The sequence below is a fragment of the Lactuca sativa genome, chromosome 3 (genome assembly GCF_002870075.4).
Source record: "Lactuca sativa cultivar Salinas chromosome 3, Lsat_Salinas_v11, whole genome shotgun sequence".
Classification (NCBI taxonomy): domain Eukaryota; kingdom Viridiplantae; phylum Streptophyta; class Magnoliopsida; order Asterales; family Asteraceae; genus Lactuca; species Lactuca sativa.
The window spans coordinates 196,171,592-196,189,803 of NC_056625.2; the positions used below are offsets into that span (position 1 = coordinate 196,171,592).

At 34.3% G+C, this 18,212-nt stretch overlaps 1 protein-coding gene and 1 non-coding gene across 2 annotated transcripts; one reads left to right on the top strand and one right to left on the bottom strand.

Annotated features, from left to right (window-relative positions):
- Positions 1 to 1,131: 1,131 nt before the first annotated feature.
- LOC111879823 (uncharacterized) lies at positions 1,132 to 15,843 on the bottom strand. The gene is made up of 6 exons (XM_023876254.1): positions 15,801 to 15,843; positions 15,556 to 15,565; positions 10,785 to 11,055; positions 10,459 to 10,650; positions 9,455 to 10,393; positions 1,132 to 1,455 (listed from the first exon to the last, which is right to left on the bottom strand). The coding sequence occupies exons 1-6, from the start codon at positions 15,841 to 15,843 to the stop codon at positions 1,132 to 1,134; spliced, it is 1,779 nt and encodes a 592-aa protein (XP_023732022.1).
- Positions 10,302 to 10,405, top strand: LOC111879833 (small nucleolar RNA R71). Its single transcript, XR_002846246.1, has one exon. It is a non-coding gene; the product is annotated as a small nucleolar RNA R71 (small nucleolar RNA).
- Positions 15,844 to 18,212: the final 2,369 nt, after the last annotated feature.

Sequence of the window (18,212 nt, forward strand, 5' to 3'; positions counted from 1 at the left end):
CTCAAGCTTTGTTTGTCCTCAAACAATCATTTTAAACAAAGAAGAAGATTAAGATTGACCAATCCAAAATCCAACAAAACAAAACGCAAAACAAAAAAAGTAAAAAGAAAGTAAACTCTAATATCGGGTTGCCTCCCATAAGCGCTTCTTTTGTTGATGAGTCGTTAGCTGGACTCTTTCCCACTCTACATTTTAGCGTTATCCTCCATCGGGAATTCCTGATTAATCCTTTGTGCTTTATACTTTGTCTTGTAAGCATGGATTTTTCTCTTACACGCCTTCTTCAACTCCTCCTTTCTCCTTTTGGTATCCTTTCCTTCAGATTTACGCTTCATCCCTCTACCATACTTCTTCTTCCTTTCTTCTACCGTGTGCCCCATCATGTTCATTCCTCCTTTATCTTTCTCGATCTCCATTTCAGTCATCATCACTTCATCACTCAAGGTGATGGCTTCTTCCTCACTCTCTTCATATGCTTGAGAATTCGATGGTTTAAAAGTGAATACTTCCAAAGTAGTAAAAACTGACACGTGAGGTTTTGTTCTTATGATTAGCTTATCCCCTTTTTCTTCTTGATTATTTGGGTGCAATCTAATAGAAGAGTTATACTCCTTATTTTTCAAATCCTTAGCGTTCTTGTCCTCTTCATTCTCATCAACTTGAATTTCTTCCTTATATTTCAAATTCTTTTTATCAAGTGTTGAGTTTATTTCTTCAAAGTTGTCCTCAACTCCTTCAAGTAACCTTTCCAATTCCCTTAAATCGCTTTGAGCATCAAACTCATCATCTAAAGAATATCGTTTTGAATTATCTTCTTCTAAAAGTTCTAACTCTTTCTCTAGCAATCCATCACCCAATTCAATTGATGAAGTCTTATCTTCAATCGATTTTCCATGATCCTTTTCTTGATTAGTGACAAAAGTAACCGAATCATCCCCCACCCTAAGTGTAAGAGTTGATTCCCGCATATCAACTATGGCACATGAGGTATTCAAGAATGGCCTTCCAAGGATGATTGGAATCTTGGGGTCTTCTTCCATGTCCAAAACTACGAAGTCATCAGGGAACACCAATTTATCCACTTTGATTATAAGATATTCACATACTCCTTTCAGATGGATCACCATTTTATCAGCTAAATGTTATGGTCATGTGGATAGGTTTAAGTTCTGGAAGGTTTAATTTTTTGAAGAAAGGGTAGGGCATAATATTTATACTAGCCCCCGAATCAGCTAATGCGTGAGTAGTAACCAAATTCCCAAATTGGCAAGGTATAGTGATGCTTCCCGTATCACCCATCTTTTCTGGTAGTTCATCCAACACTATTTCTAATCCTTCTTCCATGTTCTTTCTATTTGTGAGGAGCTCTTTAAGCAAGGATGCATACTTTGGCGAGTGAAGGAGTGTTTCAACACATGGGTTGTTCACTTGAAATGCCCTTAGAAGATCTAAGATCTTCTTACACAATTGAATTTGCTCATTCTGAATGGCTCAACCTGGAAATGGTAATCATGGCTGATATGGCTTTAAATAAGAAGTATTTTTGCTGGCAGACTATGTTGGATTAATGTCTAAGTCCATAACTATAATTGGTAAGACTCGACCCGTCTCGGCATGGTCCATTTGGGTTGCATGGCATCGGGACAATTGGATAGACAAGATGAGGAAAAAAAGGATACTAGTAATTTATATTAATATATTATAAGTTCTAATATATTAATATATAATCATATTATTTAATTAGTATTGATCAAGAATTAATTTATAATTAATTAAGTGATCAAAAGGAACTAATTAAATATGGACTCTTAGATATATATGTGTGATGGGCCAAGTTCATTTAGGTTGGGCTAGGCTTTCATGGATAGTCCATGGGGTGTTTAACCCATGAATCATATGAAATGAAGGGTCATGGGTTTAACCCTAATCTCCACACTATATAAAGATGTCCTTGGTTGGTGAAATTGGACTAGTGTGTGTACACAAAAGGTCCAAGCCGATTTCACTAGAGAGAACCAACGTATCCTTATTCTCAAGGTTATTACAAGTGTTCATGGTGTTGTGTGAACCATTTGAGGTGTCACACTTGGGGTACGAGGCACTCAAGCTTCATGAAGACAAGTTACATCAAAAAGGTATGTATTATATCTATTTTATTAAACAAGTATATGATTTTGTATGCTAGTATAGGGTAATATCTTGGAAACTTCATATTTTCATGTATAATAGAGAAAAAATAGATCCAAGGTATTTAGGGTTGTATGTGCACCATAGGATGTTGTAGTATACTAAAACCTACTAGTGGTATCAGAATCATGGTTTGTTTTCTGTTATATTCATGCAAATGTTTGATTTTCATAGTTGAAAGAAAAAAAAAAAGAAAAAAAAAACATGAAGTTTGTCAAATTTTAACATAATTACTTGTTTTGTGAAAAACCAATTATTTGTAAAATTTAAATCATATGCTATATGAGTTGAATTAGGCAAATTTAGTAAAAGATAAAATGATATGATTATTTTATTAGTTTTAAAAGTTTGATCTAAATGTTTTAAAGAGTTACAAATTTTGTCATAAAATTTTGGAGCTCAAATTTTTTTTTTTCAAGTTGTGATCTTAAGAGTTTTGAAACCTCCATAAGTTATGGATATGAAAAGGATTTAAAAAAAAAATGATTCAAAGTTTTTATGGAGTTACAAAATTTGGTGTTAATGTTTTAAAGAATTCCATAACTTATTCTTCAGTTATGGAACATGAAAAGTTTCATCATAAAACAAGCATTTAACTCCATAAGTTATGGATTACCAAATGTTTTATATTTCTTTGATTTATGAGTTAGTTTAGATTAATGGAAAAAAAATTGTGTTTTAGTTGTTGTCAATCCTAATTAATCTAGAGATAGTTCATAAAATGTGTTTTTGTAACTTGTCCTCAAGTTACATAAAATGTCACATTTAAGAATCTTAAAACTCATAAAAGTGTCATAGGTTACATAAAAAAATGAAGAGTCTTTTTCGTTAAATAGTATTATGACTCCATAACTTGTCCTCAAGTTATGGATGTTTAAGAGTCACTTCTTTAAAAGTGTTATTAAAGAATAAGAGGTTACATAAAAAAAATGAAGAGTCTTCATTTTAATGAACCATTAAACTCTTAATTTATGAAATGAAAAGTTTTGAATAGTTTCAAAAACTTTCCCTCAAGTTTTGGAATTTGTAAAGTTTTCCCATGAATACTTTAATTCCAAGTAAATCCCTTAGAATTTTAAAAGTTAAAATTCAACCCTTATACTTTATAATATTATAAGTTAATAATATATATATATATATGTGTGTGTGTGTGTGTGTATGTATGTATGTATAAGAGCAACTCGTCTTACCAATAGTAGGCCTCATTCACGAAATCGGTCTATAAGGGGGGTATAAGGTTACTACCTATAAAATGGCAGTTTAATGGGTGTTCATTCTCACCCACCGCTTCCTTGACTGGTGGAGGGTCGTTAGCCGAACGGGTAGGACAAGGACTATAATTCTCCCTTCATTAAAAGTATTAATGATAAATAATAAGTAACTAAACTCTTATTAATACCCAATCTTAGTTACTTAGGAAAATGTGAATTTGGTGCTAACCCATGAAATTACACTTTGCACTTTGCTTAAGTCAGTTAGTGGAGCATGTGTGCTTAACTGGCACACTAGCTTGATTTAACAAGGTAGGCAAAGGGTAACTTAATGTTTATCATAGTATCGGTGGAGCGTGTATGGTTAACCGGCACATCGATTGAGGGGTAAATATTAAGGGTACCAAGTATATTTGCATGGTTATTCACACCTTGTTTTGTGATCCTCGGCATCCTAGTCACAAAACCTGAAGGGCACACTCGAGATTGAAACATGCCTTTGAAAATTTCAATGAATCTCAAAAGAATCTAGGAGTTTCAAAACCAATTAAAACCTAATAATACATTTCGTTTATCTTGGTGGAAATTGGTGAATCGTCATTCACCTACCTTCAAATATTTTATAGCTTGGATTACGGCATCCCTCTTCCAAGTTATAAAATATTTTGTTGGGTCCTAGCCTTAATATTTCATATTGGGTGTTATACTAATGAATTTAGATCAACTATCTTGAATATCTCCCAAAAGATGTATGGTTCAGACATCTATGATCCTCCCAAATCTCTTGGAACTTCACTTCCTCCACCTCCTCTAATTATTCTCCCTAACCCACAAGTTCAAGGTCACTCAAGCCCTATTGGCAAGAAAGGTCTATGTGTGATCACATCTTGGATCACATATTGACAAGCCGAGAGAGTTGGGTATCAAAGTCTTGAGAAGGTTGGATGTCCAATCACTTTCTATGCCACATAGTGAGTTCCTTTAGGACTACTATGGAACATACCATGACATGACCCTTAATGATCTTATCTATTTGCTTGGTACTTCTAAATAAGCAATGATTAGGAGGGATAATAAAGCAAATTTGATTAGAAGACCAACTTCCCAAACTTCCATGGACATTGAAAATGGTACATGGTAAGGGGCATTGGTTACGAAGCTGCCAACTTTACCTGAAAGATCTTCAGGTAAGTCCACTATCTAACTCTGTTAAGTTTCTATTCTGAGATTCTTGTTACATGATATCTCTGGGTCACATGTTGATGTTTTAAGAATCAAAGAAAAGTGAAGAAACTTAAAGAAAGAGTATGTTGAATCTAATCGCGTCGATGGATTTCTATCGCATAGTTTCAAGATAGGATTCTTGAGCTACTTCTTAGGAGTTATGATATATTGCTTAGGAATAGATAACAACAAAGTTTTCATGTGCTTTTGCACTATAAGGATAGTGTTTCCGCAAAGTTTTTAAAATAAAAGGAAAAAATAAATTGATTTTATTTATTTTAAAATATCCTTACAATGGCATTTGAGGAACAAAAAATTGTTGGTTATATGATTCTATTAATAGCAAGAGTGGAAATATGAATTTGATTCTTTCATTTGAGGTAGCGTCTAAATTTACCAAATAAGGAAAGATTCTCATGACCCAAGTTTCAATTGGACCGAATCTTGGAATCATACAAGGTGTTTAGTGTGATGTATGAGAATTTTCAACTTTGGAAAAATTAAGAGTACTTCCGTGTTCACATGTATATGTGACTCAAGAGAAGGACTAAGGGATCAAGTACACATTCTTCTGCACTAGCCAAAGTTCACCACAAGAGATGGATAAGACTATTCGTCATGATTTACTAAGGTTTAGTAAATATGATTATATTTACAAGCCTAAGTATAATTCTAAGACAATGGAAAATTTACAATGTATGACAGACCGAATAAGAAGAATCAAATTAGGCAGAAGGATAAAATTTTCTCAAATCTGAAAAGATGGGAGAGTATTTTAGTATCATGCTTTAAAATCATCTTAATGATTTTGAGACCTTGTCACAATTCATCCTCTAAGTGCATTTTGATAGTTAAGAAGAGGAGTTATGAATTGTTGAAATGGTTAAATTAAGAAGATGATTCATACTTCGTTCCAAAAACAATTCTTAGAGTTATATTCTAAGATTGTATCTTGAGTGACATGTCTTAAATAAGGTTTATAACACTTATCAAATGTAAGAGTAAAAGTTTTCTACTTTTGTACATTTGAAATTGGTAAGTTGTGATGTTTTGGATAAAACAAAGACCAACCAAGGCCAATTATGTTAAGTGTTTGTCTTGATTAGAATCCACACAATCTCTTGAATATTTGGCAAGAAGGTCTTATAGGTCAATAAGACAGTGGCAGTCTAAAAAATCCTGAAAGGGTTTCAAGAAGTAATCAAGAATAAAACATGTATTTCATCACTAGCACGCAACTAGAGGTTTATAACCTATCTTGTTGACATTTATGTGCCCATTCTAGTTAAAGTTGGCTTTGCATATGAGTTCTTAGATTTCTCAATTGGTTGCATATCAACTTGGAAGCAATGGCAGGCCCTTGAGCTGCCAGGTGGCAAGAATTTAAGATTGCACAAGTTCAGTCCATATGAATTTGGAATTGTCACTAATCTTGTCTTATGATTATGGTTTTGACAAAAATTCACATGGAAAGGAACACATATACCATAAAATCTAAGGGTCATAAGGTTTCTCTCCGATTCATGAAAATGATGGTGAGGAAACACTTCCACCAAGTAGATTTGAAGCATATAGCAAAGGTCTAAACAATTGAGACTATGATTACGACATCCCTTTTCATAGTTCTGAAATTGTTTAGACACACCTGTGAGCTATCTAAGATAAGGTGTATGATTTTGATAAAGTCTTATCAAAGCAATCTAGTATTGACCTCTAGAAGTGCAGTTGTTTTCTGGATACATGTCAAAGCTAGTGGCAGCATAAGTGTTATGCTAATAATCATCATGTTAGTGGGAGCATGATAATTATGATGAAGGTTGTGAGTTAACAATGTTAATTATAGAAAACAAAAGTTTCAATTCGTGGAGTTGCAGGGGTTGAAAAGTTGTTTTGCTATAATTAAGGGAGTGTAAATTATACTTCATTTCAATTCTAAAAGCTTAGAATGAGGTTTTAATCAACTTTAGTCAAGGATATATATGAATTTTGTGTTGGAATGGCTCAACATAAGGAAATTCTATTTATGGGTCTATTATTTGCGTTATAAAATTCGATTATGATTACGGCATCCCTTTTCATAATCTGAATTATGAGAACTTGGCAGATAGAAAGATTGTAGCAAAAGACTGGTCTAGTATCATGTCTTTATGTGAAACATCATGAATCGTGTCTCATTTGCTTTGGGTACAGGATCGATTGCATGTGCTATAATATTTATCCTTTCTAAATTTTCCAAATGTCTGGGGCATTAAGAGGGAAAAGGTCTAGAATTGGGTATGACTAAAGTGATTAAGCAATTGTTGAGGACAATCTAAGGTTTACCAAAGATTGGTTGCGCAAGGACAGTTAGAAGTATAATTTTAATTTTGGAAGGACCATATTGACATATTATGAAAATCATGTCCTATAATATTTATCTTTTCTAAATTTTCCAAATGTCTGGGGCATTAAGAGGGAAAAGGTCTAGAGTTGGATATGAATAAAGTGATTAAGCAATTGTCGAGGACAATCTAAGGTTTAGCAAAGATTGGTTGCTCAGGGACAGTTGGAAGTATAATGTTAATTTTGGAAGGACCATATTGACATATTCTGAAAAGAGGCAACTCTTGTTCAGGAGTGATAGTCAAAATGGTAGTATGGAGTTGTCTCCATAAGTGGAAGTTATATGTGTAAGATTAGAAAACCTAATGCAAGAAGCATGTTCAAAGCAATGTACTTTGAATATGAGACTTAGTTTCCATGGAGTTGATCTCCATCGGAATATCTTATAATGATTGTTGACAAAGTCTTTGTGACTTTGTACATATTCATTACAAGAGGGCCAGTGCAAATAAGTTTAAAATCTAAACAAATTTCGATAAATGATAGGAATTTGAAATTCTCACATTTTTCGATAAGGATTTGGGAGTGTGAAATTAGAATCATTGAAAATATGTTCAATTGGTTTATTTCACAAAGTAAGGATCACAGACAAACATAGAGAGCATTCTTGGTGTATGGCAAAGCTATTGTTTAGAAAAACATAGTGTACATGCTTGGAGCATGGGACAACTAGTGTTTTTAATTCAAGTATAAAGTTGATAAAACCGAAACAATGAATAATGAGTAATCCAATATGGTGATAAATAAAAGTGGTCTATTTATATTCGTAGGGTTTGATACCATATTAGATTCATTTATTCTTGTGTTTCACTTTGCATGTTTTGACTTCCATAATAACTAGGTTATTCTTCCGAAATGACTAAGTTATTCAAACCATCCACAGCCGGTCATATGTTGGAAGTAGATATGAATCAAGACTGTCATGGGTTGGCTTGTACAGGTCTAAGTTGGTGGACAAAGTTGTGCTACAACGCTCATGAGTGCTCATAAGTTCTAAGCATTGGATTCAACCCACACTCATTTGAGTCACTTCATGGATTTTATCACGAGTGATCATGAGACGATAATATCTTATATTCTTCAAACCTAGAGATATGAGTTGTTACTATGAGTTGCTTGTACATTGATTGCACGAAACTGCATTGGTAACTCGATGTTATAAAACATGTCTTTGTGTATGATTTAACAAGTAGTAGAACAAGCCATATGAGTCAAAGTTTATCCATTCCTTTTATCTTCGGGATAAAAGCAATAGTTGTGGGCCCCTCGATGATTTATTGATGACACATGTGAGTCCTTGGCCAAGCCAGGACTGATTTGATTTCTTCAATCAGTCAGTCATCATAAATCGAAAACTGGGAAACAACAAATGGACAGATAGAATGATTTATAATCCATGTCTTAGTCCATATGATATCTAGAATGGAGGAATTTTTTATCCCTTATCTAATGGACAACTCATTGACAGGATTAGAGTCTAGTTAACATGTCAAAGTTCGACATAAGCTTTTGAGAGCTACGATTGCTAGTCAGGGTTTGAAGTCATACTCAATAATAGGTTTAGACTTATCCAAGTGGGAGACTGTTGGATTAATGTCTATGTCCATAACTATAATTGGTAAGACTTGACCCGACCCGGCATGGTCCATTTGGGTTGCATGGCATCGAGACAATTGGATAGACAAGATGAGGAAAAAAAGGATATTAGTGATTTATATTAATATATAATAAGTTATAATATATTAATATATAATCATATTATTTAATTAGTATTGATCAACAATTAATTTATAATTAATTAAGTGATCAAAATGAACTAATTAAATATGGACTCTTATATATATATATATATATATATATATATATATATATATATATATATGTGTGTGTGTGTGTGTGTAATGGGCCAAGTTCATTTAGGTAGGGCTAGGCTTTCATGGATAGTCCATGGAGTGTTTAGCCTATGGATCATATGAAATGAAGGGTCATGGATTTAACCCTAATCTCCACACTATATAAAGATGTCCTTGGTTGGTGAAATTGGACTAGTGTGTGTACACAAAAGAGCAAGGCCGATTTCACTAGAGAGAACCAAAGTATCCTTATTTTCAAGGTTATTACAAGTGTTCATGGTGTTGTGTGAACCATTTAAGGTGTCACACTTGAGGCACTAGGCACTCAAGCTTCATGAAGACAAGTTACATAAAAAAGGTATGTATTTTATCTATTTTATTACCCAGGTATATGATATTTGTATGCTAATATAGGGTAATATCTTGGAAACTTCATATTTGCATGTATAATAGAGAAAACATAGATCCAAGGTATTTAGGGTTGTATGTGCACCATTGGATGTTGTAGTATACTAAAACCCAACAGGCTATGTACTTCGTCGAGTCCATGTTATGTACTCGTCGAGTCGATCTCGCAGTTTGAGATTCTGGACTTACTTCTTCATTTTCAAGCTCCACTTTGGCTTCCTGTTCATGGATTGGCTTCAAAGTAGGAAAATAATTTTCAGAGCTTGTTGTTATCACATTCACATGTGCTATTCTCGGGTTCTTTTCGGGATTACTTGGAAGTTCACTCGTCGCTCTTTGGTAGACTTGTTGTGCAAGTTGGCTTAATTGTTTCTCAATATTAAGAATGGAGGCTTGCTGGTTTCTTATTAACTCTTGTTGCTCTTTCATCATGAGTTGTTGTTCTCTTATTGCATCATCGGTTTCGTTATGTCTTTTCTCGGACGCAGCTGCAAGTCTTGTGATCATATCTTCAAAGTCTAGCTTCTTCTCTTGCACCGGTTCCTCTTTTTGGAAGAAACCTCTTGTCTTCATTTTATACTTCTCCTCCTTAGCCTTTTTGTACTCATCATAAGGTAGCCATTCTTTCCTTGGTTTTCGCCAATCTTCATCATATTTATCGCCACTCGGGTAACATACTTGCGCTTTCCGGTTCCCATTTTCATCAAGATCGCAATCCTTTGTAAGGTGAGGCCTGCTACAATTTTCACACCCCACTCTAATGGCATGGATGGATTGGTCCATCTTAGTCATCCTTCGCTCCATAGTCGCCAATTTGGCCATTACAACTGCCATGCTATCATTCACAGAGTTCACCAACCCTCGAGTCGATTCATGTCTCGGATTATGATATTCTCTAGAGTTCTTAGAGAATTCTTCAATGAGTCTTTTAACTTCAGCTGTATTTTTCTTCGTTAATGGGACTTGAGAGTCAACTAGTTGTCTAGTAGTGACATTTACTCCATCATAGAAGGTTGACACTTCTTGTTGCACATTGAGGTCATTTTGTGGGCAATTCCTGAGTAGACCTTTGTAGCGATCCCATGCTTCGAATAAAGACTCTCCCACTTGTTCAAAATTGGCAATGGCCTTCTTGAGTTTAGCAATTTTAGATGGGGGCAAAATGGTTCCAAAAACTCCTCATGCATCTTTGCCCATGTAGTAATCTCTTCCAGTGGTAGTGCTTTTAGCCAATCCTTTGCATCCCCTTTAAAAGCAACATGGAGCATCCTTAATAACACCGTCTCTCTGGGTACGTTTGTAATGTTGAAGTAGTCGGCGATGTCATTAACTTCATGAAGATGCTTGTATGCATCTTCATAATCCTTTTCGGTGAAAGGAATCTCCTTCAATGCAGTCAGTATGTGCCCCTTAAGTTCAAATGTGGCAGTGGCGGGTATGGTGGGTTGCACAAGCCCCGGTCCGGTGTCGTCTCAAATCCTCTTTTGTACGCCTCCATCGTGAGATCTGTAATGTTAGCCATGATGTTGTCGGATTCCTTTTCGTGATCACTCTCTTCAAAATCGGTAACACTTTCCTCCTTCTCGGTCTCGTACTCGGTGTCTTCTTTCGTGTTGCTCGATTCTCCCACTTTCTTTCCCTTCTTCTTGCCAAAAACCGATTTAAGACTCTTAAAAGGCAACTTCCTCGGAGTATCTTCTTCGCTCTTGTCCTTATTCTTGTGAAACGATGATTCTGGGCTTTCAAGTAGTGGAATCAAGGATGAATTCGATCCACGGGTCATAAACAATCTGCAAGAAACATAAAAACGCATAAAAACAACAAAACACACTGAAAAACGAAACTGGAAAATAGCCTTGGACTCGTCGAGTTGGTGCAAATGGACTCGACGAGTTCAAAGGTAAAATAGAAACTTTTAAAACGAAATGTCTAAAAGAAAAGAAACTAAAACTTAAATATAATTAAAACTTTTCCTAAAGCAATAACTTTGTGCAAGAAAATCTCACACAAAGGATCGATAACACTAGTGATTAAAATGAATTTTATAACCGTTCCCCGGCAACGGCGCCAAAAACTTGATGTGTGTGGAATGCACTAGTTTTAATCCTACTTTTTTAATATAAACTACACATAAAAGGCAATGAACCTGTCGACTGGTGGTATAGTTTAGCAAGCAGGGTATCGAACACAGGGAACGACAATTAAGCTAATTACTAATATTATCTAAAAGCAACCAATAAAAGAAAAGGGTTTTCTCTAGTTTTGCAAGACTAGAAACTTAAGTACTTAACTAATACTCAACTAAACAACTAACAGCTAAGCAAACGAAAATCAACTAAATTCAATAATAGAAAAACTTATGTTTAGGTTTTGAATCATTTATTCCTATGGTTGATTATATGACAAGTGCAGTGGATTAATTAGCATTGGCTACCGATTAGTGTGATTAGTTCAAGTTCGCTATTACTAATCCTTAGAAAACAAATCAATTTAAGTAGTGATCAAGCGATTAAACTAATAAATTTCCCATTATATTAATTCGGGTTAAGTAAGACTTGTAATTAGCAAATCAAATTACTAATTCAATTAACCTCTTGTTGATGGTTCGTCACACAAGGCTCACACATTAACTTACGTATTTTCTAGTTAACCCTAGTTTCACGTTCGCTATTCGTAGGCGTATATCAATGTTTCCACACAAATTATATGAGATTAGCAATTAAGAGATGTTCATGCAACCTAGTATGTTGGTTAATTAATAGAAAATAGTTGTAATTAACACATAAGGTTTTAACAAGCTTAACAAAACAAGATCACCAAATTAAACTAATCCAATCATAAAATCAAACCATATTCATAAAGTCATCTATCCTAAACAGAAGTTATGAGTTTTTAGCTTATAATTAAAGAAGAGAACAACCCAAAAACGAAATCAATTGATGCAAACATAGTTTAAACAAAAGATTAAGTAAAGAATACACTTGAATTGCCATGATCTCCCCAAAATCGAACGATTAGACTTGATCTTTGAGTTCCATAACGCCAGAAGCAACTTGAATCGCAAATTGCTACCCAAGGGTTCCAGAGAGAGATTCTAAATTCGTGAATTAAAGTCCTTTATATAGTTTCTGAAAACAGGGGCTACTCGTCGAGTCCACCACTTAAAATCTGTATACGATAAGGACTCTTATTTGTTTGCAAATTTTCAAGCCTACTCGGCGAGTAGGCACTCAACTCGTCAAGTTCTTTAGGGTTTTTCTTTCTTTCTTCAATTTCCGAGCTTCCCGTAGCTTTTTCTGCTTCCTTTTGCTTCCGAGCTCATCTTTTAGGCAACAAATATATTTTAAACATGTTTAACTACCTTTTGTTCATAATTTGCAATAAAATAACCAAAAAGTATTAAGATTTAACACAAAATATATGACTAATTATGCACATATAAGTCTTAATTTTTGGGACGTTAAACCAAAAATATTAGAGTGAATGGTGTGCAAAATGAAGTCAAACTCGCATATATTTATAGGTTGTCCAGGGGTCACGTCGCGCCCTAAGCCATAGGTGCATCGCGCCTCGTCGACAATGCTCGTCTTATTTGTTGCCATGTGTCTCCGTTCTTGTGGTCCACGTCGTCGACACATCATCATTTTGGTTGGGAGAAGAGGCTTCCATCTCGCCACGTGGCACACTCCTGTGCCGCCACATCACCCTTAGCTAGTATTTTTCGCGGTATTTGAAAAATCATAAGTTTCGCATACGAGCTCCGATTTCGACGTTTTTCATAACTACACATAGTTATTTACGAGTACTACAACTTTCCATTAGATCTTAACATCTAATTATTACTCTATTTTAAATTCATATTTTTATAGAGATTACATTGTTAAAATCAATTCGAAAATCATAACTCCTTCATACGGAGCGGTTCTCGACTGTCTCTATATCGACATATTTATATTTTCGAGATCTTTAACTCTCTTTAACATTGTTTTGGCTAACAATCAACTGATTTTAATTTTGATTTCTATGTCGGATATTGTTATACTGTGTTACACCGAAACTTCGAAAAATCATAAATTCGTAATACGAAGTTCGATTTAGACGTTCTTTATACTCACTAAATCATCATCTTGACTACTACAACTTCCGTTAGGATTATTTATCCTAAATAATCGTCTATAAAAATGTTACTTCATCGCTCATCGATAAATTTATAAAAGGCTTACACAAATATTATATACTCATAATACTTGTCCACTCCACATTTATCTAATAAATAATTAGTTAGTCTGTAATGCATACAACAAACAATTATCGTATTCGAAGATTTTTCATTATTCAATAAAATGAATAATTATTACTAAAATCACTTAAAACATCTATCTCAAATTTGTGGGTGTTACATTATCCTAAAGAATGTAAAGTGTACATATTAAGAGAGTATAAGGGTTTATTTTACAAAAAAAATAAAGACTAAATGTGTACATAGCAAAAACTATGTTATCGTCATTTTCCATGAAATTTTGAAATAACATAGCTACAATAAGGTATGATTTTTATATTGTGGTGTTATAGTTATTATCATTATTATAACTATGAATTTAAAACTTTGTATTAAGAATGCTTACCAAGCATAAAAGTAAGACTAAATTTACCTTTTACAAATATGGGGATCTAAGTATCTAATTAATTGTATCCAAGCAAATTGAACCTAAGGAATCTGATTATATATCTAAATCCTGATATCTTGAATCCAAAACATGTACAAGGGCTCTATAATTAAAAAAAAATATAGAGTTTACTCAGGTTCCACACAAACATATTATGAAAAAATTATTATCCAAGAAACATATGCACATGTATAATGAAAAGGAAAAGGAATATGCACATGTATAATGAAAAGGAAAAGGAAAAGGAGAGACCACGATGTTTTGATTTATTACTAACAAACACAAACTGAATTAAAGAAGTAGAAGAATGAAAATGCCATCTTGGTGTTGAAATAAGAATGAAGAAGAAATAAGATATGGTTCTAGCATTTTATCGAGCATTTTATTTACATCATCAAGTTTTCTCACATTTTAACAACATATCATTATCTTTTATTTCTCTTTCATTGTATCATTTATTTTATCCAAATATTAACATCAAATTCAAAGCTCTAATGCTCTAGTATAAATCAAGATACATGTATATTGGCCTTAAGCCAGTCAACTAAATCAATAGGCAAAAGTCAAAAAAATTATGTTAAAAACTAAGATGTATGGACAACCATGTTGGAAGCCATATCACTACAAACCAAGGTTCACCTCCTATAAAGAAACTTATCGATTTCATTTACAGAAAAGAAATCCCTTCTATATTCTCAATGAAAATAACACAATTAGAAATTTGAAGAAACTGTTAAAAATTTGACTAGTGTACTTACTTCGATTATGTGAGGTTTTAAAAAAAAATGGTAGCTCTAAGTTAAAAGAAAAAAATTTGTCCAAACCCGATATCCTCTAAGCTTGGCTCAAGACCTTTCATTAGCTTCTATCTGAAACTGTTGTAAAAATAAAGAGCAACAACCTTAAAACCTTGATAATGAAATTCAAATTCAGAAGAAAAAAAATTAAAGACATACCTTGTAACTTAGTGATTCTTAATTGTGTGTGAGAGAGAGAGAGAGGGCGGGAGAAAGAGAAGAGAAGAGAGAGAGAGAGAGAGAGAGAGAGAGAGAGAGAGAGAAAGAGAGAGAGAGAAGGGGGAGAAAGAGAGAGAGAGAGAGAGAGAGAGAGAGAGAGAGAGAGAAAGAGAGAGAGAGAGAGAGATAAAGAGAAAGAAATAGAGAGAGAGAGAGAGAGATAGAGAGAGAGAGAAAGAAAGAAAGAGAGAGAGAGAGAGAGAGAGAGAGAGAGAGATACATACACATGCCTCAATGGTGTTGAAGATGATATTTTAGGTTTTAATGTGCAAAAGAGATTATGGTGGTGTTGTGGTGCGCCCAATGTGGCTAGGTTCAAGCTAACCACTTTGCAGAATTTTCATCAAAGATGTGCGTGATTTGCGTTCATATACATCGAAACAATTATGAAAAAAATGAATTTTAAGTATAGAAGGAAACAAATTAAATACATGAATAGTCGTATACTTTAATAGCCAAATTGGAATTTTTGAATATAAAAATAACGATGATATACATGTGGTAAAGTGATATTGAAAGAAACATGTCAATTTTGAATTATGTACAATGAAGGAAACATATTAAAATTTGAAAATATAAGGAAACAAATTAATGACACATCAATTACTTTCTATGACCTGTAAATACGAATAGTTAATTAAGAAAATCGAAAATTACTACAAATGACAAGTGTAAATTAATTTATAGGAAAAAATTACAAAATTAAATGTTGCAAAACTCGTGAGGATTTGAAAAGTGGAAGAAAGGACCTTTTATTAATTAGGATAGATATTGTTGATAGAGATTCATTCTTCAAGAAGGTTGTCCTTGATCCTGAAGATGTTATGCTACTGAAGATGTTATGCTACTAACCTGTATTTATTTTTCTTAACAATGTAACCATAGTCATGTCCATTGATGCCGTGTATAACCTTGTATTTAGACCAAAATGACATTCCTTCATTTTAAGTATCCACCACCATTAGGCAAGAAGATCAAAATTAAGAGTTCTAAGACCTCTAACTCTAAGCTCTTCATCAGTGGTATTGATATCTCACATCTTTTTTATGTTGATGATGTTGTCTTGATTTCTTCCTGTGATCCTAAAAATGTCATCTGTATTATTCGTATCTTGTGGTGTTTTAATTTAGCTTCGGGTCATAAAATCAATTTGCAAAAAAGCAAAGTGATAGGAGTGGGGGTTCATTATCCTTAGGTGGAGGTGGTGGCCCATAGGGTGGGGTGTGCTTCAGATTCCTGTCCATTATTTCATCTTGGAGTTCCAGTTGGTCAGAACATGTCTCGGGTTTCTGCTTGGTCGGTTGGTCCCCTATGGTAGATCGATTTCATTCTAAACTGTTAATTTGGAAGGCGAAATGTCTTTTGTTTGGAGGCCGGCTCACTTTAATTAAGCTTGTTCTTGGAAGTCTTGGTAGTTACTTGATGTCTATCTTTATGGATTCGATCTCTGTTAGCAACTCCCTAGAGTCTTTTCAAGCCAAGTTTTTTTAGGTTACGGATTTGCATGAAAGATGCATGCATTGGGTTCGTTGGGATAGAGCTCTAGCTGAAAGAAAAGAAGGGGTCCTGGAATCGGTAGTTTGTTCTCATTTAACCAGGCTTTGCTTATTAGATGGCATTGGAGATTCTTTCATAATTCGAATTTGATTTGGGTTAGGGTTGTTAAAGCTCTTTACGGTTCCGATGGTGGTTATAGCTCTTTGTCCCCGAGGAGAGGGATGATGGGTCCTTGGAATGGAATTATTCGGATGTTGGTCCAGCTCAAATATCGTGGTCTAGATCTTTAGTCTTTTTGCCCCATCAGGATTAGTGATGGGAGAGTGACTTCTTTTTGGCATGATATGTGGAAGGGGGATACTCCCCTGGTTGTGTCATTTCCAAGGATTTTTTCTCTGGACAATCATAAATCTGCTTCGGTTCTAGATAGGGTGTTACTTGGTTGGGATATTGATCCTCTCAGACGGATTCCTAGGGGAGGCATCGGGCAGACTCAATGGGATGCTCTTATTTCTTTGATGTAGGATCTTTAGCTTCAGTCGACACCAGACCGCTTAGGGTTGACTATTGATGTGTCTGATTCCTTTTTTGTTTCTTCAACCCCAACGTTTTTGGATTGTGAGATGTTGTTCACAAGTAGTTGTGAAACTAGATTGAATAATTAGGTTCCTATCAAGTTGAACATCTTTATCTGGAGATTGCGGTTACGAAGTATTCCTACTAGAGAGAGACTTTCTCATCGAGGCATTACTGTTGATTCGATTTTATGCCATGTCTATTCTAATACCATTGAGACTATCGATCGTCTTTTTGCAGGTTGTAGCCAAGTTGCTATTTTGTGGGGTGTTCAGATTCATTATCATTTTTCTATGGATCACCTTCTTTCGTGGTAGGATTCTATTTGTTTGAGAAGTTGGTAACGCCAAGCTTTTGATGCTGTCATTTTGACTACTTTATGATGTTTATGGAATTTTCGTAATTCCGTCCTTTTTAGATCAGCTTTACCTAGGAAATTAGTTATTTTAAATGAGGTGATAGACAGGGTTTTTTCTGGATTTCCAATAGATGTAGAAAGACTAAAATAAGTTGAACTTTTTCTTGGTTACATAATCATCTTTTAGCTTGTAATCTATTATGATGACTTTTTTGTAGCTTCTTACTAGTTTTTTATTAAATTTCTGACGCTTCAAACAAAATAAGCCCTTCATCCTTTTTTTTTTTTTTGCTTAAGGACATTATGACAAACCACCTAAATAATTTTCGTATTGCTCCATCATCTTCCCATAGAAACTTCTTTCTTAAGCTTTGCAAGGTGTCAATGTTTTTTGGGTGGTTTGAAAAGTGAGAATTATACAAGGGCAGACTACAAAATATTGATTGGATACGTGTGATATGTCCGCCAAAAGAAAGGGTTTTACCGTTCCAGTTTAACTTTGAGTGAAATTGGCCAACAATTAAAAACTAGTTATTTTTCAGATTTGCGCCGGCTCTGATAGGTATTCTTAACTATGTGATGGGAAGAAAGTCGCTTCATAATTTAGAAGGTGTATAAGTGGTGCTCAATCCAAGTTCTCCACCCTAATTCCATACACCTTAATCTTGTGAAAGTTCACGGATGCAAAATAAAAGCATCTAAGGATTGGCATGAGATTTAATGCATTTATGAAGAGCATTCACCAACAAACATTACATCGTCCACATACATTAGCTAACACAAGGTGGGATAAAATTCCCCATAAGATATCTTTATCAAGTGTCGTATACATT